At 42.9% G+C, this 25,414-nt stretch overlaps 1 protein-coding gene and 1 long non-coding RNA gene across 3 annotated transcripts in view; one reads left to right on the top strand and one right to left on the bottom strand.

Annotated features, from left to right (window-relative positions):
• Positions 1-25,414, bottom strand: part of POLN (DNA polymerase nu) — a 227,947-nt gene that overhangs the window by 39,250 nt on the left and 163,283 nt on the right. Inside the window, exons 22-23 of the mRNA XM_039539378.1 lie at positions 23,871-23,981; positions 21,123-21,201 (exon numbers count right to left, since the gene is read on the bottom strand). Of these exons, the coding sequence (XP_039395312.1) occupies positions 21,123-21,201; positions 23,871-23,981 (190 nt within the window). The remainder of the gene's footprint in view (positions 1-21,122; positions 21,202-23,870; positions 23,982-25,414) is intronic.
• On the top strand, positions 769-12,067 carry LOC120405678. Of its 2 annotated transcripts, none has more exons than XR_005598763.1 (4): positions 769-914; positions 6,307-6,395; positions 9,548-9,643; positions 10,826-12,067. It is a non-coding gene; the product is annotated as an uncharacterized LOC120405678 (long non-coding RNA). The 2 variants fall into 2 exon arrangements; XR_005598764.1 differs by having other exon boundaries at positions 10,823-12,067.

Genomic DNA, 25,414 nt, shown 5'->3' with positions numbered 1-25,414 from the left:
GGGCATTTAAAGGACGGGTCACCTGAGGCCAGGGCAGTAGAGTTCGAACTGATGCTCAGAGTGGCTGAACAGGCATTCTGGGATGCCTCTGAATACCTCTGGAGGCCAATAACAGCGCTTTTGGTGGCCACACTGGCGGAGCAGCGCTGCATCACCAGCGCTGCAGTCGTTATTCCCCAGGCCGAGGTGGAGTACAGCCAGTGCTGTAGCCAGGGAGATACAGCGCTGTATGTGCCTTGCAAGTGTGGACGGTGAGTGAGTTGCAGCACTGTAAAGCCACCATCAGCGCTGCAACTCTCCAGTGTAGCCAAGCCCTATGTCGACAGGAGAGCAACTTGCGTAACTGAACTAGCATAACTTAAATTGACTTACAGAGTTAGTGTAGACTAGCCCTTTATCTGCCAGGATGGGACGGAGTTTCCTAGCCAAGTGGAGATGGGTGCTGCTCTGTGAGAACTCAACATTAGCAAGGAATCAAACTAGACTATGACCTAACATGACCAATTGTGAGTGCGTATTTTCAACCAATTGGCACTGCACTGTGGCTGCAACTCTTAAAACTATTTTTCTCTGCCCACCAGCATCATCTCTGTCTTGCTTGCTTTAGCTTCAGCCAGCTGCTCTTCATTCAAGAGCAGATCTCATCCAAGCTCTGGGCCATCTTGGTAGTAGTGGTGTGGTCATATGTGGTGAAAGATAAATAGAACTGTGTATCATTTGTATATTGCTAGCACTTAAGTCCATGTTGTCTGCCCAGTTCATTTAGTGGCTGCACGTTGATGTTGAAAAGGACTGGAGAGAGAACTGATCCTTGTGAAACTCCACAAATGGTGGTAGAGGTACAGTTTCCCATTACTACTTATTGGATGCATCCCTCCAGGAAGGACTCAAAACCAGTTTATTGCATTACCCAGGTATTTAAGCACATGCATAGCTTTAAGCACATGAATAGAGCACACTTTATATCAATGGGACTACTCTTATACTTAAAATTACACTTAAAATTGGGGAGGGATAGCTCAGTGGTTTGAGCATTGGCCTGCTAAATCCAGGGTTTGTGAGCTCAATCCTTGAGGGGGCCATTTAGGGATCTGGGGCAAAAATCTGTCTGGGGATTGGTCCTGCTTTGAGCAGGGGGGTTGGACTAGATGACCTCCTGAGGTCCCTTCCAACCCTGATATTCTATGATTCTATTTTTTTGAACTGAGAACTAAACCTAGAAGCACCAGATGCTCATTTACACTGCCAGAGTTGTAGAAAGGGGCCTTGGTGAAAAGGGAGAGGATGTGTTCAAGAACAAACCACAGATGTTAGACATGTCATTTTGAGAGAGCCTTCTGCTCATGCACTTACTATGGCAGAATAGAATAGAAATTAGGAGAAGATTCAAAATCTAAACTTAAAATATGCTAAGTGGGAAAGCCTACAATACACATAGGGCCAGATTCTCTTTTACACTAAGGCAGAATAAAGTGGCCTTACTGTAAATGTGAACCAGGCCTATAGTGCCCCCAAGGGTTACATTTTAATGAAAAAGTAACACATTTTATTTCTGGTTCCATGGTACTCTGGCAATTAAACTGTAAATGAATCTATATAAATGAATGAATTTTTGAATTCCCAAATGGACAAGAGTTAGTTGAAACTGACCTTACGTCTAGCTGCTCTGGAGAAATCTCTATTCATATCATTAAAAATGCCGGTAAAAAGTTACTTAATACTATAATAAAAAGATAAATCTGATAATTATTTTTTAAATGTCTTTATAACCAGAGGTAGCTAAAAGTATGCTACTTCAGGTTTGTTTTTTCAAACAATCACATTAACATAGCAACATAAATATATAATTAGAAATACCTTACAAAGCCAGCCCAACTCTACTGTCATGGAATTTTTCCTCATTTACAGCAGCATTGTGTTCCTGATCACCAAACTTCCACTATTATCTACAAGATTATAGTATTTTCTATTCCGAACATCACCAGCTCTATCTATAGTGACTCCCCTCTCCCCCCTGCCCCATTAAAAAGTACGTTAAAATCATCATCCATCTCAGAATGCCAGCATTTCCTCTGCCCCCCCGCACTCTGGCATTTTGATACAGAAGCACCCAAATGCATAACAGAAGGCTTAAAACTTGCATGTAGTTGGGGAGTGTACAAGATTGTAAAAACTGTAGATTTTTAAAATTTCAGAACTACAAAGGTTCCCAGAAAAGTGACAAGAATGATCAAAGGGTTAGAAACACTCATGTGAAGTAAGACTGGAAAGATTGGAACTGTTTACCTTAGTAAGGAGAGATGAATAAAAGGGAACACGATAAAAGTATCTACAGTAATGAAAGGTATAGAGAAGGTAGATTCGGACCTTCTGTTCTTGCTGTCTTAGAACACAAGAACAATGGGTCAGGCCCTACCAAATTCATGGATGTGAAAAACACTTCACGGACCATGAAATCTGGTCTTTTGTGTGCTATTAAACTACACTATACAGATTTCATAGAGGAGACCAGTGTTTCTCACACTGGGGGTCCGGACCCAAAAGGGGCTCGCAGAACAGGGTTACAAGGTTATTTTAGGGTGTTTATGGTATTGCCACCCTTACTTCTGCACTGCCTTCAGAGCTGGATGGCTGGAAAGCGGTGGCTGCTGGCAAGGTGCCCAGCTCTGAAGGCAGCATTGTCAGCAGCAGCAGCGCAGAAGTATGGGTGGCAATGGGCAGCCGGAGAGTGGCGGCTCTGAAGGCAGCAGCACAGAAGTAAGAGTGGCAATACCGTACCATGCCATCCTTTCTTCTTTGCTGATGCTGGCAGTGGTGCTGCCTTCAGAGCTGGGCTCCTGGCCAGCAGATGCTGCTTCCTGGCCATCCAGTTCTGAAGGCAGTGCTGTTGCCAGCAGCAGCGCAGAAGTAAGGGTGGCAATATCACAACCCCACTACAATAACTTTGCAATGCCCCCACTACCTCCTTTTGGGTCAGAACCCCTACAGTTACAATGCAGTGAAATTTCAGATTTAAATATCTGAAATCATGAAATTTATTATTTTAAAAATCCTATGAACATGAAATTGACCAAAATGGGCTGTGAATTTGGTAGAGCCTTAACAATGGGACATCCGATGAAAATTAAGGGTTGGGGAATTCAAAATTGATAAAAGGAAATATTTTTACATACAATGTGTGATTAAGCTGTGGAACTTGTTGCCACAGAAAGTTGTTCAGGCCAAGAACTTAATAAGATTAAAAAAATGGATTGGATATTTATAGCAACATCAATAATAACCAGAATTACAATTAAAGACAGTAAAATTTGGAAGGGATATTAAACCTTGTGCTTCAGAGTCTCTATTAGAGACCAGGATGAGACCTATGAGTGGGGGAAGATTCTCTCTCATCTGACTACGGTGGGGTTCTCACACCTTCCTCTGAAGCATTTGGTACTGGCCACTGTCAAAGCCAGTATACTGGACTAAATGGACCCTGGGTCTGATCCAGTATGGCAGTACCTATGTTCCTCATACTAAGGTCTTTTGTGACACTACAGATGCTGCTTGTTACATAACTGCTGCTTTATTTCCCCCCAAAGGTCTGCAGATCATTCCAATTAAGACTGTCATGTTACTAAGAATGAGAAATACTCTTAAAATAGCTTTGCAAGATTATGCAGAATTCTCAAGTTTCTCTCGTCATCTGCGAAGCTTTTTGAATACAGTACCTATTTGCAACTTTTACCTTAAAAACTGTAGGCGAGAATGATTCCTGTTTGCAGAAATTATGCATGTTGCCTGAATTTAACAGGAACTATCTCTTTCAGTATTTCCCATAATAAAAGTAGGCATTTTAACATTTTATCTATCATCCAATTTACATGTAAAACGTATGTTTTCTTTCTGAATACATCATAGCAGAACAGATGGTTAAGTAAAGAGAATGTAATTTTCACACAGATCCAAGTAGCTTAAACAATATCAAACTTAAAAGTGACCTGCAAATAATTTTTTTAATGAACTAAATGTACTGGTATATGTTGAATGCTCCAATTAGAGTAAGAGGGGACATTTAAAAATCAGTTATGTACTGAATGCTCTTCTTGCCCTTGGTATTTATGACATTCTGTACACTGACTACATTTAGCTCATTTTTAAAAAATGGGTTATGTTTTGGCTAGTCCTGTCTAAGTATTAAAAGAGAGCATAGGTGCCATTTTGCCACTTTGTGGACCTTCGCAGGATCCTGGCAGAATGTTGCTATCCATGCTCCCTGAATGCTGGAGGGAAGGTAATAGCTAGCCTACTTAGCCGCACTCCACAACCCCAAGGGGCATGAGGTTGACGGCTTTGGGAATGGAACAAGAGCTTTCTTCAGCCACCTACTGGCATTTGGAAGCAGCTGCTGGAGAGATCACAATGCTCACTTGTGAAGCAACAATAAGATCTGCAGCTGAGCATGCTTCCCTTCGCCCCACAGCATAATGTCTGCCCTGTGTGACAAGGAACCCTACCACCTCTGGAGGACAGTCAAGAGCACTTATTTCTCACATGTGGCAAAAAGGTCTCTTTCCCCACTTCCACAAGCAAAACCACTGTGCACACTGGCAGTGGAATAGCCCATATATATGAAAGTCAAAGATAAAAGTTATAAGCCAGCAAATGCAGTTACCTCACAGCAGATCCATAATCTGTTTTGTGAAAATGGGCAGTGGGAGATCTGAAATCAACATTAACTTGAAAATCTCACATACTTGATACAGGAGAAACATGTGCAAACTCAATTCCTTAAGGATAGATAAAGGAATACAAGAATACTCCTAGTCCCAGCAAATCATTACAGATAGCAGCAGCACCAAGGCTGCTGCCTCTAAGCATCTGGTTGAAAGCACTATGTAGTCAGTGAGAAGTGGGTTTTCTCAGTGATCATGTCCTGGAAAAAACACCCATTTAATGTACCGGTCTCAAACTATAATTGACTGATTAATAGCTAAAAAGTGAGCCCCTTGTTCACACTGGTAAACGGTTACTCCCAGCCTACAGTAGCCCTATTACAAATCAGTTGAACTACTTATAGGAATAACTGTGAATCCTTTACTCATGGGTTGAGCAATCTGGCCCTAAGTGACTTTGAAAGGTATTTCAAAATGTATTGACTAGTGTTATGCTAGTCCAAAGTAAAAACATACGACTCAAAAGTTAAAAGTTCTAACAGGGACTAAAGTACTTACAAAGGGGGTGAGGATATAAGGACAGATATTATGAGAGAGATGGCAATTTCCTGCAATATCTTTGGGGCACCTTACTGTATTAAGTTTATGTATCATTGTGGTAATAATAGGAGATATACCAATCTCCTAGAACTGGAAGGTCATCTAGTCCAGCCCCTGATATTGTGGGACAGGGACTGTATGTAATTCTGTAGGGGAGGGTGACTAAAAACAGTAGGGGGTGATTAGGTAAAGTCAGTCAGGCTGTAACACCTCCAGAGAGATACCACCACCTGCAGAGGCTTGCATATACTTATTGGAGATATTAATGGAAAAACTAAACTCTCTGAATATTAGTATTCTTACATGCTATGTGTACAATTAATCCACAAAGAGCTCTACAGATGTGCTGGAAGTATATGACTAAAATGTGTTTAAACCAGACAGGTCATGGGGAGTTGGTAAACAGGTTTTCTTCACACAAAGGGAACAGGCCAAAACCTCAGACCAAGTGTGGCCAAATTCAATGAGCAATTCATTTGTATTAGAGGTTTCAGGAAAAGATCATATGCACTGTAAAAATCACCAGAGGGGGAGGAACCACCATGAGAGTCTGTACCAGACAGCATGGCATCTGCACTCAGCAGAGGAAAGAAACTTTATCTGGGAATACCATTATGAAGAATACATTTCAAAGGTTTACTGGACTATAAAGAGATGGGGGAGAGAACCCCTAAGTTATCCTTCACTCGAGGAGACAAAGGAACTGAGCACTTTTAGTTCTGTGAAGTGTCCTGGTTAAAAAATATGGAAAAAGGACTGGTGAGAAAAACTTTGAACAAAGGATTCCAGTTTGTTAAGTTAGATTGAAGTCTTAGAAATATATTCTACTTTTGTTTGTTTGTAACCATTTCTCTTTTTATTCCTTATAGTTGATATCACTTACATCTGTGCCCCTTTATTAATAAACGTACTTTACTTTTACTATAAACCAACTCAATGCTGTGATTGAAACAGAGTGTTTGTTAACCCCAGTTAAGATAGTAAGCTGCTGTGGTATTGTCTTTTTAAAGGACCAGCAAATTTGATAACGGTTTTGTGAATGTTGCAGTAAGAAGGAGTTGTGCACTGCAGCAAGACTTCTGTGAAGAATTTGAGAATTGGAGTTTACTGATTGCCTGTCCAAACCTTGCCTAGCAGGTAACAGAGTCCTGAAGAGTTTAGTTCCAAGACAGATATGGTCATGTGTCAGGCAGCTGATACATAGCTTAGCATCAGCAGAGCCCTCACTGGCTGAGACAAGTAACACAGTAACTCTCAATTCTGGAAACACCAGCTGATGATCACACCCCTTGTCAATTCTCAACCACAAACCAGCAGCCAGATTCTGGCCCTTTTGTGCAGTTCAGGTAGCACACAGAGGCTGGAATCACTGCAGGCAACCTGGCCCAAAATGTGTAGTGTAGTATATTGTAGTACGTCATTCTATATTTAATACATTGAGGTAACTTTGTTGTCTGGCTACAGTGTGTCCTGCCAATGTCCATTCCATTTATTTCTTGATTTTTATAATGGATCAATGTCCTTTGCTCCAAGAGTTTTATGGATATTGGAAAGAAGTTTTCACAGGAACATTTCCTGAGTATATGTACTGAAGAAGTTAGAGAGTTGGTCTGGGATAAAACCCCAGCCACGGTACAGGAAGCAGCTGATATCACTGATCCTATGTATAGGCTAATCCATTTAGTGAGCACAAAACCCCAGAGGGAAAAGCAGAAGCCCAGTATAAAAGGGGGGCCTGTTTTATCCACAAGAAAAGGGATGGCAGTGAAGATTCCAAGCACTCACTACCCCAGAACAAATCCCCTACTAGTAATCATAATTACAGGCCTTTAATACAGGAGGACAGCCCAAGAAAGTGCTATTCCTGTGACTCCACTGAGGACATGAAAAAAGAATGCCTTAAGCAAGGGGAATCCAAATACAAACCCGTTCAGCCCAGGTTAATGTGGCTACCTTGGACTCAGGACCCATGGAGGTCCTGAGTGGACCTTAGTTAATTTTGTAAGACCTGAATCAGTGGCAGTTAATGAAAAAATTATTAAAGTTGCCAAAGTAAATAGCAAGGTATGCCCAGGTTGGAGAGACACTGGTGTCCAAATATCTTTGCTCAAAAGAGACATGGTTATGGAAGCTGATATGCTCCCAGGGGAAAATGAAGACTTCTTGCATTAGGAAAATTTGAAACCACTGTGCCTTTAGCTCAAATAGAGTTGGAGATATTTTAAATGTTGGAATAGTGGATAGCATTCCAGTGGATGAGTTAACCAGTAATGATATATTGTCTTTGTCTAGAGTTGCTAATATTATAACTCGCACTAAGAAAGAGTATAACTCTGAGTCCCCAAACATGGACCCTACAGAGAGAGGCAAAACCTCTACACCCTTAGTAATGGGCAGCAGAAGCTTGTCTTCAGAGCAGGGAGTTGAGAAATCAGCTTCTTTGTCTGAGGCAGCTTTGGGTATGAACAAAAACCCAGCAAAGATCCTGACCCTTCTCTAGCAAGTATAAGGGAGGCTATCTGCACTGATGCCCCTTAGAAAGAAAGCAGGGGCAAGTTCTTTATGCAGCAGTGCAGAATATAGAGAGGAGCCCTTGTGGGTAAGGACAGGTACCATGGAGAGTCCTAAAGACAGCCTGTGGTGCCCAAAAGGATTGTGAAGAACTATTAAGGTTATACATGACTGCCCATTTGCTGGTAACTTGAGAAGAGAGAGAACGTTTGAGAGGCTTAAGAAAAACTACTGGCCTCATATTTAGGGTGAAGTAAAGGAGTATTGTAGGACATATGACTTATGTCAGACGTGGAAGAAACCTACCAGTCTCTGTAAGGCTCCATTGTAGCCTTTACTGTGATTAAAGGATGATTTATAGGGTCGTCATGAAACTTTCAGGGCCATTTCCCCAGCCATCCAACAATGGAAATAGATACACATGAAATGGTTACTAACCCTTCTGTAACTTGTTCTTCAAGATGTGTTGTATGTGTCCATTTCACTATAGGTGTTTGTGCACTCCAGTGCATAGTTGTCAGGAGAGTTTTTCCCTTAGCAGTACCTCTTGGGGCAGCACGAGCACCTTCTGATGCCTTGTGCACCTCACACGGCTACAAAGGGCCAAGTTGCCCCAAATCCCCCTCTCTTCCTTTTTATGGAAAGGCTCCAATAGAGAGGGGAAGGAGAGTGGGTTGTGGAATGGACAGCATCTCGAAGAAATATAGTTAGAGAGAGATTAGTAATAGTTTCTTCTTCTTTAAGTGATTGAACATGTCCATTCCACTGTAGATGCCTTATAAGCAGTGCAAACTGGAAGTGAGTTCGGAGTCTATTTTGAACATGGAAGGTATCACTTGTCCAAATTTATCATTGTCTTTAGATTGTTGGGTGATCATGTAGTGAAAGGTAATTGTATAGCAACATCACCAGGTTGCCTCTCTGCAAATGTATACTATAGGAACATTAGCCAGAAAAGCCACAGAGCCTGCTTGGGACCTAGTTGAATAACTCAACATGCTATCCAAAGGCTTCACATTAGACAACTAGACTAGTAACACAGGTGAATACAACTGGAGATGCAAAATAAGATTCTTTGAGTGGACACAGCACTGCCCTTCATCTGTCTGCATCTGCAGTGAACAATTGAGTCAAAGACCTGAAAGGTATAGTCCATTCCAGATTAAAAGCTAAAGCTCTTCTAACATTCAGACCCTTAAGACCATGAGACTTTGGGAAGAAGGTTGGCAAGAAGATTTGCTTGATTAATATAAAAAGCGGAAAACACCTTGGTGAGAAATTTTGGGTGAGGACAAAAATGAACTTTGTGTGAATAGAAGAAAGTTATGGAAGATCTGAAACTGGTGCCCTCAGCTGCCCCACTTTCCCTGGCCAACATAATGGCCACTAAAAAAGGTACAACAAGGAGTAGGTTGCTAGAGGCTCAAAGGTAGGACACATCAGCATCAGCTTCGCTAAATCCTTAGAGGTTTTTAAGGCCTGGCTTGACAAAGCCTTGGCTGGGATGATTTAGTTTGTGTTGGTCCTGCTTTGAGCAGGGGATTGGACTAGATGACCTCCTGAGGTCTCTTCCAACCCTAATATTCTATGATTCTAAGACTAAATTCAGGGTCTGTTGGGGAACAGGGTTCTGCCCCTCTGGAAATAGTCTGTTCAGGCCCTTTAAAAATCTTACAGATATTGGGTTGGGAAAGAGCAGTTTTCAATAGTGGGTGGAATGCCAAGGTAGCCACTAGGTGCACTCTGCTTGAGCTAATTGACAACCTTTGCTGTTTTAGGGACAGAAGATAGTTCAAAATATGCTGACTAGAAGTGAGGGATGAGGAAACCCCATTCCACATGGACCAGATGGAAAACCTCTTCCATTTAGCCAGGTAAGTACTCGTAGTTGATGGTTTTCTACTATTCAGCAGCACCTCCTGAACTTCCCTAGAGCAGGACTCCTCTGCCTGAAGATTGGGGTGGAGGAGGCAGCCATGATTCTGTAAAATAAAGTCTGTGTGAAGTGGGAGTGACAGTGGGGACTGACTGATAGGTCTAAGAGCTCTGAAAACCAGTTCTGATGGGGTCAAGCCAGGGCAATCGGTATAAGATGGGCCTTGTCCTGCTTGACCTTTCACAGAACTTTGGATAGAGAGGGGTGAAAGGAAAAGCATAAAGGAGACCCTCTGACTACAGCAGCAGGAAAGTGGCTGTCAATGAACCTGGGATGTGGCCAGCTTGGGAGCAAACAGATTTCTGTTGCAAACTCATCCATTATGGGAGTTCCCCAGAGCTGGAAAATGGACCTTGCTATGTCAGGGTGAAGGAACCACTATTGATAAACAACCTGTTCAGGCGATCTGCCAGCTGATTCTGGGTCCCTGGAAGGTAAATCTCTTTCAGAAGTACAGAGTTGACAATGCAGAAGTCCCAAAGCAGAACTGCTTCCCAGCAGAGAGGTGAAGACTGAACCTCTCCATGTTTGCTTACATAAAACGTGCTGTCAGTCAACACCAACAAGCTCCTTCCCTGGATATGAGGAAGGAATGCTATGGATGCTAATTGGATAGCTCTCAATGCCATGATATTTATGTGCAGACAGAGAGTCTCTGTGGAGGCCCCTGCAGGAGGCCCAAGTCAGCCAAACCCAAGTCGGAGGCATCCGTGATTAAGATAAGAGATTGTTGAGGTGGGGTGAAGGGAACTCCCTTGCAGACATTGGCTGAGTCTATCCACCAGTGCAGGGAGGATAAGATTTTATTTGGTATGAGAACTAGCATGTCTATGAGGTACTTTATTGGTGAATACACCTTGGTTGGCTAGCCCTGAATTAGCCTGAAATGCAGCCTGGCATATTGGACTACATATGTGCATGCTGCCATATGTCCCAGCAGCCTCAAACACTTTCTTACCATGGAGAGGGGATAAGATTTTAAGTCTACAATGACATTTTGCACTCTCTGAAACCTCTCCCGAGGTAGTAAAGCTCTAGCCGTTGTCGAGTCCAGGACCACTCTAATAAAGTCTATGTTCTGTACTGGAGACAGAACTGACTTCTCTGTGTGGCTCAGCAGGCACAACCCTTCAAACATGGATTGGATTATGCTTATGCTGGAGAAGACCTGTGACCTGGATTGACTTCTTATCAGCCTGTTGTCTAGATAAGGGAAGACGTGGATCCCTGACCTCCAAAGGAAAATTGCAGCCACCACCATACATTTTGCAAATACAAAAAGGGCAGCTGAGAGACCAAAGGAGAGCGTTGTGACATGATAATGGAAACCACTGACTATGAACCTTAGAAATTTTCTGTGGCTTTGATGAATTTTCACATGAAAGTAAGTGTCCTTTAAGTCAAGAGCAGCATACCAGTCTGCTGGATCCAGGGAAGGAATTATGGAAGCCATTCAGAACTTTGATTTCTTCAGGAACTTGTCTAACTCTCTTAAATCTAAAATAGGCCCAAGACCTCCTTCTGTTTTCAAGATCAGAAAGTTTTAGGAGTAAAACTCTACAATGGAGGGACCTCTTCTATAACTCCTACAACAAGAAATAATTGTGTCTTGTGCAACAACATGGTCTTGTGAGAGAGGTCCCTGAAAGAGGATGGGGTAGGGAGATGGGAAGAGGGGTAGAAATAAATTGCAGTATGTATCCCACTTTCACCGTGCTTAGAACTCACCTATGTGTTCTGATGTGGGCCCAAGAATGATAGAAGTGGGATAGATGGTTTGCAAAAATTGGGAAAGAAAAAGATGCTACTCTTAGAACTGGTAGTCTGCTCTTGACTAGCCCATCAAAATGAGCTCTTGGAGGATGCTGCCTGCCTTGACGAGCCGGCAGCTACAGTGACAGAGGATGGTGGTGGTTGTCCTCTGTAATCTCTGCTCATCCTCCCTGGCAGGTCCAGCGCTTGAGGGTCAAACCCCAGAAATCACTGAGACTGGTGAGGACTGAAGGCTTTCCACTTCACTGCTGGGGTGTAAATGCCCAGGGACTGTAGGGTTGCTCTAGAGTCACTGCAACTATGCCAAGTCTCATCAGTTTTTGCTGAGAAGAGCGATAGCCCTTCAAACGAGAGGTCCTGGACTATTTGCTGAACCTCTGGAGGGAGGTCAGAAGACTGAAACCATGAAGAGCACCTCTTAGTGATGGTAGAGGACATGCAGTAGGCCACAGAGTCTGCTGTTTCCAGACCAGCCTGCAGAGCTGTTCTGGCATCCAGCCTGCCCTCTTTGATCATTGTCTGAAACTCCTGTTTTACATCATCTGTGAGCTTGTCCTTGAACTGTATCCCACAGGGTAAAATCGTATCACCCCAGCAGAGCTTGCTGGTTTTGTAATACAAATCTGTAACTCACCTATGGAATAAAACTTTATTCCAAATAAGTCCAGATTCTTGCCCTCTTTGTCCTTTGGGCTTGATGCCTGGTGACCCTGTCTCTCTCTTTCACTGGCTGCCAACACTACGAGGGAGGCTCGAGGGGGATGATTATAGAGATGTTCGAACCCCTGAGAGGGGACATAGTACCTCCTTTCAATCTTTTCTGCAGTAGGCAATAGGGAAGCTGGGGTCTGCAAAGAACCTTGCTGGGTTCTAAAATAGCCTAATTAATAGGCAGAGCTATCCTAGCTGGGGCTGCTGATGTCAAGATATCCACAAGCCTGGACTTTTCCTGGACTTCCTCTGTCAGGGACCGGAGAGTAGGTAGCCTTGCCTGGGCTATGCTGTTGTCCACACATTAAGGATGGCCACAAGATGGTAGTCAGTGTGCAGGGATCAGCAGAATCACTAGAGCTGAGATAAAGAAGCAAGAGTCGGGGTCACAGTTAGGCCAGGGCTGGACACCGGAGATCAGAGGTAGTACCAGTGAGATGGAGCTGATACCAGGGCTGGAGAGCGGAGATCAGAGGTGGTACCAGGCTGGTATCAGGAGGCAAGAGTAAGGGTCAGAGTCAGCCTGGGGTTGGAGACTGGAGATCAGAAGGCAAAGTGTGGTCTGGAGTTGCAGCAGGTCAGAAGTCTCTGTGGTTGCCCAGACAACTTCCTGCGGTACCCTCCAGGTTAAATAGTCCGCTTGGGCAATCAGAGGGCCGCAGGGTACTGTCAATCTATATGCCCTCCTGGTGGGAATGTCAGCCATCCCAGGCTCCACAGATCTGGGTTCTAGTCCCATGGATCCTTACACTCTGGGTGGAAGTCCAGGATGAAAGCCCTCCTCCTCAACAATACTTAATGTTTCTAGAAATCATCAGGAGGTGGAGAAATAGGGTCTGCCACATTTGCCTCATCATGGGATGAGGAAGAGGATGCCAGTGGAACTGGGGGCTGGTCCTGTTCTCTCCCTTCTCAGGGTTGTTTGTGAGAAGAGCCCTGAATCTGCTTGGAGCTGAGTGTGGTACTGATGCAAGGGTGCTTGTGATGGCAATGCTCCTGATGGCCAATAGATGGAGCCAAGGATAACATGGATGGGGGATGCTCTTGAATGAGGGTGAAACCTCCACAGGTTCCAAAAGGCCCACTGGTATGGCCCCAGTCCCCAACTGTGCATGGCTCACGTATCCTTTGGGAATTCACCTTGTTGATACTGAGGCTGAAAACAGCATGGGCTGGTACTATACTCCTGATGGGGAGAGTGGCTAGGCTGGGACACATAGGAGGCCGCTTTAGAATCTGACAAAGAAGAATCCTCTTTTTGTGACCAGGGCTGGGCTGTACCTGTCGGTACTGGTGAGGTATGTTCAGACTCTGAAGAAAGGGGAGCTGGAGAGATCATTTGCACCTTTCTCTAATTGGTACTCTAATGTCCAAATCTGCTGGACCTACACAGTGCAGCAGTGAAGGCAATAACATCAGTACCTTGAACGCCAGTGCTGGGCGAGACTCCTGAACTGCCAGTGATGGCGGAACTGAGACATTCAATAACTCTCCTGCAGCCTCAAATACCTCAGGAGTAGATGGTAGCAGGAAAGTGCTCTGCAGTACCGGGGTGTGAGGAGATCCCAGTTATGGTACTTCAGGACTTGGTTTCAACAGGCCCATACTGGTCTCTGGAGTCACTGAATTCTCCTGCTTAGAGCTGTGGCCTGGGGAGTGTCTCCTTTTTCAGCACACTCCCAAGTCTTTAGATGAGCTGTACCCCTTCGTCTCCCTTTATTGAGTCCAACTTATGGTGTTTCTCCTTTAGTACTGGCAATGCCAATCTGCCTCTCGGTGCCAGTAACACCGGAAGAGCACGGCCGACTGACGACAAGGCACTCGGTACCTGGACTGAGGTACATGGTTCTGACAGAGGATAGAGTGCTGATTCCAGCAAAGGACATTTAAGTCTGGCTGCCCTATCCTTCTTGAAGCAGGGCTTAAAGCCATGCTACATCTGTCACTTACTGAGCCTCCCCCAACCACGTAAGGCAGCTGTGATGAGGGTCACTGATAGGCACCGCCTTACCACAAGAATGGCAGGGCTTGAAACCCAGAGAATGTGGCTTAATTCTTACTGGGGCCAGTACCCAGACTGGGCACAGGAGTACACAAACAACAATTTTTTTTAACTACACCAATTAAACTACACAGATTCTAAGCTTGGCAATATTTACATGCTAGATTACAAGACTTGCAGAAAGGAAAGAGAGCTCCAACAAAAGTCATGTGCGGTAGAAAGGAACTGAGGAGAGTCAGGGTCAGCTTGGCTCTTTATGCCTGCCTGCAATGCACAAGGCAGTCTAGAGTAATCATGCCACTCTGACAGATACTGCCAAGGAAAATACTCTCCGACAACTGTGCACTGAAGTGCGCAAACACCTACAGTGGAATGGACATGTGCAATCACTCAAAGAGGAATAGTAGCACATGATTTTGCCTCCAGTTATCCAAAGGCAGTCACCCTGTCAAACATGGAAGCCGAGACAGATGCAAATGTACTGTTCTCTATATTCAGCAGAATGGGTTCTCCAAAACAGATTCTATCACGGGGTGGGCAAACTACAGCCCACGGGCCACATCCAGACCGCAGGGCCCTCCTGTCCGGCCCCTGAGCTCCTGGCCCAGGACGCTACCCCCCGGTCCCTCCCCTGCTGTTCCCCCTCTCCCCCAGCCTCAGCTTGCTCTGCCGCCGGCGCAATGCTCTGGGCGGCAGGGCTGCGAGCTCCTGGGGCAGTGCAGCTGCAGAGCCCGGCCTGACCTGGTGCTCTGTGCCACATGGTGGCGTGGCTGGCTCCAGTCAGGCAGCGCAGCTGCCTGTCCTGGTACTCTGGGTAGCACGGCTGTAGCGCTGCCAGCCACCGGTGCTCCAGGCAGCACAGTAAGGGGGCAGGGAGCGGGGGCGGGGGTGTTGAATAGAGGGCAGGGGAGATTGGGGTGGTGGTTGCAGGGGTGTGTGGACAGGGGTCGGGGCAATCAGAGGGCGGGGAACAGGGGGGTTGAATGGGGGCAGGGGTCCCGGGGGGAGAGTCAGGAAGGAGAGTGGGGGTTGGATGGGACGGCAGGGGGCAGTCAGGGGCAGGGGTTCCGAGAGTGGTCAGGGAGAAGTGGTCAGGGACTGGGCAAGAGTCCCAGGGGAGCAGTCAGAAATGAGAGGAGGGGTTGGATGGGGTGGTGGGGGACAGTCAGGAGTGGGGTTCCAGGGGCTGTCAGGGAACACGGGGGGATTGGATGGGGCAGGAGTCCTGGGGGGGTTGTCAGGGGGCGAGAAGTAGGAGAAGTCGGATAGGGGGTGGGGGCGGGCTACTCCTGGCTGTTTGGGGAGGCACAGCCTCCACTAACTAGCATTCCATACAATTTTGGAAACCCAATGCGGCCCTCACGCCAAAAAGTTTGCCCACCCCTGTTCTATCAGATAGAGGGTCAAATTTCATGTCCCTGATATTTAGTGAATTGTGGAAGAAGTGTGGGGTAAAATGTTAATGTCCGCTCCATTCCACCCAGAAATGAACAGGTTAGATGAAGGATTCACTGGAACTCTTAAGCCCATGCCAAGAATCTACCTGTGCAGAAAAGCTGGAGATTAGCAGGCATTATTGTGCTATTCAATATTTGCTTACAGGGAAGTACCCCAAAAATCCAAAGGGTTCACCCCATTTGACCTCCTTTATGGAACAAAGGTCTGAGGTCCCTTGGGTCTTATTTAGGGACTCCTGGGAGGAGGGCTCTGAACCAGAGGGTACCCATAACTGAATATGTAAGCAAATTTAGAGAGGATTTAAAATCCATGATGAATTTGGTGGAGCAAAATCTTTTAAAGAGTCAGGCTGCACAAGAAGAGTGGTACAACAGAAATAACTGAAATTTCATTTGATGTGGGAGACTTAAAGTGTTAATATTACTCACAGTAAAAAAAGCACAAGATGCAAAATTCTTGGGAAGACCCTTTGAAGGTTGTGGAATGTTACATATAACATGCAGAAACTTCCCACAGACTGTATCCCATAACAAGAAGCAAATCCAACCCTTCACAGGCTTGGCAAGTTATTATTGCAGGGTTCATAGAAGGCTTTAGCAATATTGTATCAGCCATCCCAGACTTTTGTAAAAATAATAAACCAGACAAAGAGGTTTGGACTCAGGCTTGTCAAAAGGTCTTTTATAAAACAAAAAAAGGTTCTGTCTGAAAAGCAAGTTAAGGCAAGTCCTGATTTTTATAAAATGTTTGAACTGTTCTAACACTGGACTAGGGGCAGTTCTAATACAAGCAAAGAAGAGTAACAAGAAACACCCCCATTGCATTCATTAGTAAAAAATCTGACCCCCGCTGAACAAAACTATTCTGTTAGAGAGCAAGAGTATTATGTGATTGTATGAACAGCAGGGCTGCCCTTACCATGAGGTGAACTGAGGCGGCCACCTCAGGTGCCAGACTGTGGGGGGCGGGGGGTGCCACTAGGACCCAAAGTGTAGAAAATTGTGTCTGCTGTTGGTGCATATGTATTCTCTCTGCTCTAGATGCACAGAGATGGTGGAGTGCTGTGCTGGAGGAAGGAGGGCACAAGAGACATAACAGGCAGGCAGGAGAAAAGGTGAAAGGGAATAACAGAAAGCAGCAGGAGCTGCAGGTGGAGAGAGGAGGAGGAGCCTCTTATGTACCTCTCTAGCAACCCCAGAAGCCTGGACTGATTAACACCAGCTTCTCAGGGAGCTTCCTGTTTCCTGCTGCTTCCCTGAACCCACTTGAGGAGAACAGGCAGTCAACTGAAGTAGTAGGAGCCAGTTAGGCCCTTAAGACGCTGATATCTTCCCTCACTCAGGCCCTGCTATCAGCCTGCTTATTTGTTCCCTTCAACTGAGTGTTGAGAGCCACTATAGCTGGCACAGAACAGCAGGCATGAGTGAAAGAAGAAAACTCCTCCCTGGGGAAGCATTCAGAAAAAGAAAGAAAGCAAAGGAAGCTTTTCTATCTAAGCAGGAAGGAGCTCTCCTGAGATACATAGACACAAATGTTTACGGTGAGCCTTCCGGCCCCACTGAGGATGTGAGTGGTGAGGAGATGCCTGATCTTCCACTTAGTCAGAGTGCAGGTGACCTGGCAGCTATTTCAGCATCCATATCTCCATCTCAAATGGATGTAACCATGCACATTCCTGAAGAAAAGTGTAGATTAGAGAAGAGTGTGGTGGAGGCGCAAGAAACAGCTGCTGCTGAGTTTAGTTCCTTAAGTCTAGATGATCCAGGACTGTGGACCCACTTGAGCAGTAGCCTGTGGGACTTCCTTGTACTGCATGGGCCACAGCAAGTGAAAAACTTCATGTTCCCCAAAGACAATGAAAATAGAAGTTTCCATCCAACACATTACTGGCGTGAAATTCCCAATGGTGACAAAGTGGCCATGGCTTATGTACTCAAAAACCCAGAATGCTGCATACTGTTTTTGTTGCAAACTCTTCCCATCTAATGTTCCAGCCACATTGGGTTCTACAGAAACAAAGGACTGGAAAAACCTGGCTAGAAATCTGGCATGCCATGAGAAGGCAGCAAATCACCAGAGAGCATTCCATAGGTGGAAAGAGCTCGAGATGAAACTAAGGTTAAAGGCCACCATAGATTATCAGCATCAAGAGAAGATTGCATCAGAGTCACTTTACTGGCAAAATGTTCTGAAAATTGCCATTGTGAGAATGCTTGCTACCCAAAACCTAGCACTGCGTGGCACTTCAGATCAGCTGTATGCTCCAAACAATGGAAACTTTTTTAAAATTGTGGAGCTGATAGCTGAGTTTGATGCTGTAGTCCAGGAGCATCTAAGAAGAGTCACCACCCAAGAAACATACACACACCACTACCTCAGAAAAACAATTCAAAATGAGATCATACAGTTACTGTCAACAAAAGTCAAACAGAAGATTGTGGCAGATCTGAAGTCAGCAAGATATTACTCTGTTACTCTGGACTGCACACCTGACATCAGCCATATGGAACAAATGACTTTAATGGTGCGTTTTGTAACAACAACAGAACCTAGTGAAAAATGTCCCTGCAATGGTCACTGTCAGAGAGCATTTTCTAGAATGTATTGACATTGATGATACTACAGGAGCTGGTATGACAAATGCACTTCTTAAAGAAGATACAGGAATTGCAATAGCTGACATGAGAGGTCAGGGCTTCGATAATGGTGCCAACATGAGAGGAAAGAACAGACGAGTGCAGACACAGATCTGAGAGTTAAACCCTCGAGCCTTTTTTTGTCCCATGCAGTTCTCATTCATTGAACTTGGTGGTCAGTGATGCAGCATCAGCTTCTAGTGAGGCTGCGGAATTTTTTAATGTAATTCAAATAATCTAGGTATTTTTCTCTGCATCAACTCATCAATGGCAAATTTTGATGCAACATCTGGGAACATCCTCTCTGACGCTGAAACCACTGAGTGCCACACAATGGGAAAGTCAAGTGGAGGCGATAAAGCCTATCAAACACCAAATTGGGAAGACAGATGATGCCATAGTTGCCATTATGGAGGATAATGCTATGACAGGAACTGTTCGTGGGAGAACAGTGGCAGAGGGAAATGGAATCACCAGAAACATACATAACTTCAGATTTCTGTGTGGCTTAGTGTTGTGGCATGACATACTGTTTGAAATAAATGTTGTAAACAAGAGACTCCAAGGTTTTGACCTTGATATATCTGGAGCAATGGAACAACTGGACAAAGCAAAGTCATACCTACAGTCTTACTGGCAGATGAGGGATTTCAAAACATTCTGAAGTGTGCACAGAAGTTGGCAGAGGAACTTCACACTGAAGCTATTTTCCCACCCATTCAAGAATACAAGAGTCACCGAAGAAGACATTTTGATTATGAGGCATGGGATAATCCCATAAGAGACCCCAAACAACAATTCAAAGTTGTGCAGGTGCTAGATTGTGCAATACAGTCAGCTGAAGAACAGTTCATGAAGCTCAAGGAACACAGCAGTATATTTGGGATGTTGTATGATATTCCAGAACTCCTCACTGTATCTGAAAAAGACCTACACCAGCAATGCAGGGCACCAGAGACAGTGTTGACACATGGTGACATGCATGATATTGATGCGAGTGATTTAGGTGATGAACTGAAAGCCTTTTCAAGATACATTTCAGCAGGATCAACTCCAAAGGCTGTTCTGGAATATATGTGCACAAATAAGATGACCACCCTCTTTCCAAATGCTTTTGTTGCTCTGTGCATACTTATAGCACTTCCTGTAACAGTTGCCAGTGGAGAATGCAGTTTCTCCAAGCTGAAGTTAATAAAAACACATCTACGCTCTACAATAACACAGGATAGGCTGGTCGGCCTTGCAACCATCTCAATAGAGCGTGAGCGGGCTCAGACTGTGGACCTTCAGGAAGCAGTTCAAATCTTTGCAACCAAGGAGGCACGGAAAGCACCACTTTGATTATTCAAACAGACAAAAATGCTAGCATTTACTTAAATTTGCTGTTCAGGCATTTGAAAGTTAAGTGTTACTTAACATTTTTGAACAAGGCATTTTAAGTTGTTAGTTCTCTTTTATTGGGGTAGGTAGCAGAGCAGTACCATGAGAGGAGTAGAACAGGAAGAAGGCAGAACTGAGACCTTTCAAAGTTTTGGCCCAAGCAAGGGGGTATGGGGCGTCATTTGAGCTTCCCGCCACAGGTGCCAAAATGTTGTGGGACAGCCCTGATGAACAGTCAAACAGCTAAAATGTTATCAGTGAAACAGAAATGTTAGGGTGTTAGATCACTCTCTTGGTATGGTGTGGTTACACATAACCAAAAGGTACCAACTCTAGGCTATGACAATGGAGCCCAGCACTATAGGAATATGAGATGGAGATTGTGCACACCAAGAGGAAAGAAAATGTGGTAGCAGACACCCTGTCCAGGAAAGAGCACCCAGAACTGACACCTGCAGAATAGCCAGCAGCTAGCCCTACTGTGTTAATGATAGGAGGTGTGATACAGAGGCCTACTGGTGCCAAGAGGGAAAGAGTTCATTGTTCTTTATAAGCAGCTCATGTCTCAGACCTGACAAACTCACTACATTGAATATCCCACTTTCATGGTATTTACCCATGAAGGATAGCTTGTGAGGTCTTTACTGAAAGCTTGTAACTTATTAATATTCATGCTCATAATCACTGTGAGATGTATGTATGAGTAAATATTTAAGGAATAACATAACTATATTTAACATGTAAAGAGCTATGTTATTATTTAATATTATTATATGCATTGCCATAGTACTAGGAGCCTTAGTCATGGTTATAGGTGCTGTACAAATACAAAACAAAAAAGTAAAGTATATTTATAGGGCCAAATCCTAGGTTTTTTGATTCAATGAAAAGTCCTGGTGAATTATTTGATACGTTATTATCACAATTGAGATATTTTACAAAAATCCCAATATCACATAGAAATATTCCAATAAAAACTTTGACATTTTGCAAACCTCTGTTCTCTGCTTTTATCTAAAATTCTACTTCAAGTTCCTCAAGTTCTATTTGACCACATACCACAAATTTATGAAAGACCAGGATTCATTTATTTTTTCCCCATGTTTGCTTTCAAGGCATTTTTCTATTAGAGCTAATAATAATATTGCTTAGTGACTTTCTGCACCAACAGTTCTATCTTTTATGACTGAAAATTAGGTTTTATTCTTTTTGCTAGTGCAAAAAAAGGAAATTGTGATGCATTAGCTTTCACTTACATTCTATAAGATATTTCCCTTTATTACATAAAATATACATCAATATAATAAATAAACAATATAAATAAAAGTTGCCTGCTGAGAAGCACAATTTGTTCATACAGTTCGGGAACAATAAAGAATAAAATTCCAGAAATGCCTTTATGTCAGCTACTTCTGTTATAAAATGAAAAAGAACATTGCAGCAGTTCGCTTACTAACCTGGCTGTTAAAGTTGGAGAAATGGCAACAGAGGTAAAAATCTCGACCATAGCCATTTTACAAAGGTCAGCTGCAGATCCTACAAAAGGAAATGATCTGTTTTTAACATAAAATAAGGGGCAGGGGGAGAGCTCTTTAGTCCTCTGAACTATGCAAAATGATAGCAGGTCTGAAACTGACTCCATAAAGTTAACAAAGAACAAGCTCAATATTACCAAAGAATCAAAAATGCTAATTAATACTATTAACGAAGGTATGAATTCACCTTTAATATGGATATGGGAACATAGGAATTTCCAGACTGGACCAGACCAATGGTCAAGCTAAACCCAGTATTCTGTCTCTGATAGTGGCTATACCAGCTGCTTCAGAAGAGGAAGATATGAGAAAGCCTCTAGTAGGAAGTTATGGAATAGCCTACCCCCCAATAAATTTTTTTCTGAACTACCATTAAAGATTGGCTTATACCCTGAAACATGAATCATCCCAAATATACATACCTACATACTGCGTGCATGTGTGAGAGAGAAAAGCAGTTTCTTAACTTATCCAGGAGAAAAATCAATATGCATAATAGCCTAAATAACCTAGATTTTAGTTATGGTAAGGCATAGTTTGATGAGTTAAAGCTATAATAAATCCGTGGAATAGAGTTAGAAAAGACAACACAAGCTTAGTTAAGAAAACTGAGCTAGGGAATGGCTAATAAGACAAATTTCTTCAAAAATAATCATGTCAAAGCCAATGACAGCCATTTCAAATTGGTACACCATACATTCCTTGCACTATTTGTGCCATAACAAGTATAGTCTTTTGAGTATAAATTGTCACCAAGATAAGATGCTACCTTACTATATGAAATCACTACTGTATCTTTTACCACAGTAACTATAGTCAGTATAAATAGAGGAGTGTAATATAGTCTTTAAAAACTATCTCAGAGCTGAAATTCTGAAATTAAAATCTCAATTTAGGAAGGAATTTTTTGGTAATATTTAAAAATAATTGAATATTTTTAAATTATAAACCCCACCCTTCCCAAATACCTATCAGAATTCTGTATCTGGCTGAAAGCTTTCCAGTGGAACAGTTTTCAACTGGAAAATGCTGATTGAACTAAATGAAATGTTTTGTGGGAACATATCAATTTCACAGAAATTTTTTACAATAAATTACTGAAACATTTCATTTTGATAAGGTCAAAGTGCTTCATTTTGACTTTAATGTTTTGAATATTAATATAATATACTTAGTAAAATGATAAAATCAAGAGAAAGCTACAATAAGGTCATTTCAATATTTCAAAAAATTCATTTCAATTTAGGAGAAAAGACAATTTTGAAATGTCGGAATTTCCTCTGGAATGAAAATTTCAAGTTTCAACCAATTCTACAAAATTCTCTTCTGGTGTTTCAAAATTGAAAAACCCAAATTTGTTGTCTGAAATGTGGGATTCAGGCCTGCAAGGAACCAAATGTCTTCTGCGAGGTGCTGAGTGTCCTCAGTTCCCATTGGCTTCAGTTACAGATGCTCTACACCTCCTTGTAACATGCGGCTGCCAATGGATAATAGTCCAGAATATTATATAATTAATTTGCCTGCTTTCAAAACAAAACATTAAAATAAAGAATGGGGGGGGTTTCCCCTCAAACAACAATCCATAGCTCCTTCCTAAAAGAAAATTCAAGCCACTTTCATGAGAAGCACCTTCATAAAAACATGTCTAAAAAGTACTTTTCATTTGCATGATAGGGTTCACAGCTTCACTCTAACTTGCAAACATTATGCAAATCATGCCAACATCAGCTCTTTAAATAAGTAAAAACCTGTAGATTTTTAACGCAACATCTTAAAGCAGCAGCAAGGGTCATTTAAAGATACCAAGTTACTTCAAATGGGGTGTGAACTCAGCAGACTGACAGAAGTAAATGATGTGGATTTACTGCATTTTGTTTGGCACATTTGCTAGTTTATATTGCAAAGATAAGACCTGTTTAACTCTTTAATGCTTTCTTCCTGCTCATTCCAGACAAAGAATGAGCCCTGGTTGCAACAGAAATAATAATAATACAATACAACGTCTCTTTTAATAGATATTTCTCAAAAAACAGACATCTGAAAAAATAAAAATTTGACTATCTTAGTAGTAAAACCACTGAAACCCTGGTTTCTGTGCCATGGTCTACACTACAAATTTATGTCTGTATGACTACATCTCTCAGATGTGTGGAAAATCCAACCCCCTGAGCAATGCAATTACATGGACTGAACTCCCAGTGTAGACAGCACTATATCAACAGGAGGGCTTCTCCTGTCGACATAGCTACCACCTCTTTGTTAGGTGGAATACGAGCTTCTCCCGTTGGCATAGGTAGCGTCTTCACTAACCGCTACAGCAGCACCGGTGGCTCTGTACTGGTGCAGCTGCGCCACTGCAGGGCTGTAAGTGTAGACAGGCCCAGTCACAAACTGACAACGAAACCAAAAAGAGACAGCCTTAGGAGAACTGCATTTGAAGTGCAGCAGCAGTAACCTTCCACCTCATACAGCTAGCTACCATAGAGTATTGTAGTATACCATTGTGTTCTTGTTCCCTACAGGCTAGTGAGTGTTTCATACTTCTGTCACGTAAAGCTGTAAAATACAAAATTAATTCATGCCACCCATTTATTATTTCTTGTCTGTTGACTTCATTTGTCAACCTCCACCCAGTCAGAGGAAATTAAACCTCTTTTTTTTTTTTTTTACCTTGGACAACAAAGTTGACAGCCTGCCTCTCTGCTTGAGTACGTAGTCTGTAGTCTCGAGCATTGATATTAGGCAAATGTCTTTTACGTCCCATGATGGAAACCACATATCCTTTTGATATGTAAAATAGAAAATAGCGTTAATGGGGTGGTTAAATATGAGATTTGAAACAAATCTTCCAATATGAAGTTGTCAGCAATTTCCTGATGCTTTTGGCCAATATTACTGAATATTGAAAATGGTCTAAGTCACTTGGTTCAACATTTATTCCCCAGCTATTTAAAAGTAGTCTGACGGGTAGAGTGAAAAGTGGATGCAACCACATATCACTGTTATCTCCATTCCTCTAACCCTGCAAGGCATTAAGCACACTCAATTCCAGTTCAAATCATTAGAGGTTGAAGTTACTCAGGCCTGGTCTAAACTTAAAAGTTTTGCTGGTATAGCTATGTCGGATAGCACTGTGGAAAAAAAAATTACACCCCTAAGCAATATGCCAATGCCAGCAAAAGCCCCAGTATAGACTCAGATGCAAAAAAGTCCTTTTGCTGGTATAGCTTATTTTATTCAGTAAACTGGTATAAGCTATACCAGCAAAACAACCCTTCCCAGCAAAAATTGCACCTCCTCTAGGAGGGTTTGCTGGTATAGGTATGCTGGTTATATCATTGCTGACAGCTCGTAATGGACGCAAGTAGAGACAGGTGTCTTCCATCCCTGCACTGGCTCACAGGCAAGGATTTTAGCGATGGGACTTTTGCCGGTTATATATACAGATCATGGATTCATCATCTCAGAAGTGGGAATGTTTTTTGACACATCTTTCAAGAAAAGAAAGCTATATTATTTTAAGTAGATCTAAACAAGTTATATTGCTTGAGTAGCACTTCATCAAACAGGATGTTTAGGACTTATTTGTGGCTTTAAATATTTGCAGTAATCCACTACTCCTTAGTAGAACTAACTTATTAATGCAATTATGGCATGAAATGACAGTCCATGGTTATGTACAGTGTTGTTGTGGCTGCACTGGTCCCAGGATTTTAGAGAGAGAAGGCGGGTGAGGTAATATCTTTTATTGGACCAATTTCTGTTGCTGGAGGAGGTGATGACCTGAAAAAGAACTCTGTGTAGCTTGAAAGCTTGTCTTTTTCACCACAGAAATTGGTTCAATAAAAAATATTACCTCACCCACCTGGTCTCTAAAACCCATGGTTATAGTAATTTTTTAAGCACTGCAAAGAATAAACAAGGAACAGCATGTCTTCTGTGAATAAAAGTCTGAATCAATTATATGCTGTTATAAAAAGAGGTTGAAAGTGCTGTTCTGAGAAAATGATGCAGGAAAATGATAAAACACAAAACTACCATATCACCTCTAGGTGAACACTTTTCACAAAGCAATCACTCTATATCTGACCTATCAGTCCCTCATCCTCAAAGGAAACCTGCACAACATTTTCAAAAGATGAGCAAGGGAGCTTAAATTCATAACTTTGCTAGACACTAAAAATCATGGACTGAATAGAGACTGAATTTATGGC

The sequence above is a fragment of the Mauremys reevesii genome, linkage group 5, assembly GCF_016161935.1.
Source record: "Mauremys reevesii isolate NIE-2019 linkage group 5, ASM1616193v1, whole genome shotgun sequence".
Classification (NCBI taxonomy): domain Eukaryota; kingdom Metazoa; phylum Chordata; order Testudines; family Geoemydidae; genus Mauremys; species Mauremys reevesii.
Note: the sequence above shows the minus strand (reverse complement) of the source record. Positions and strands in the feature narration are given on the sequence as shown.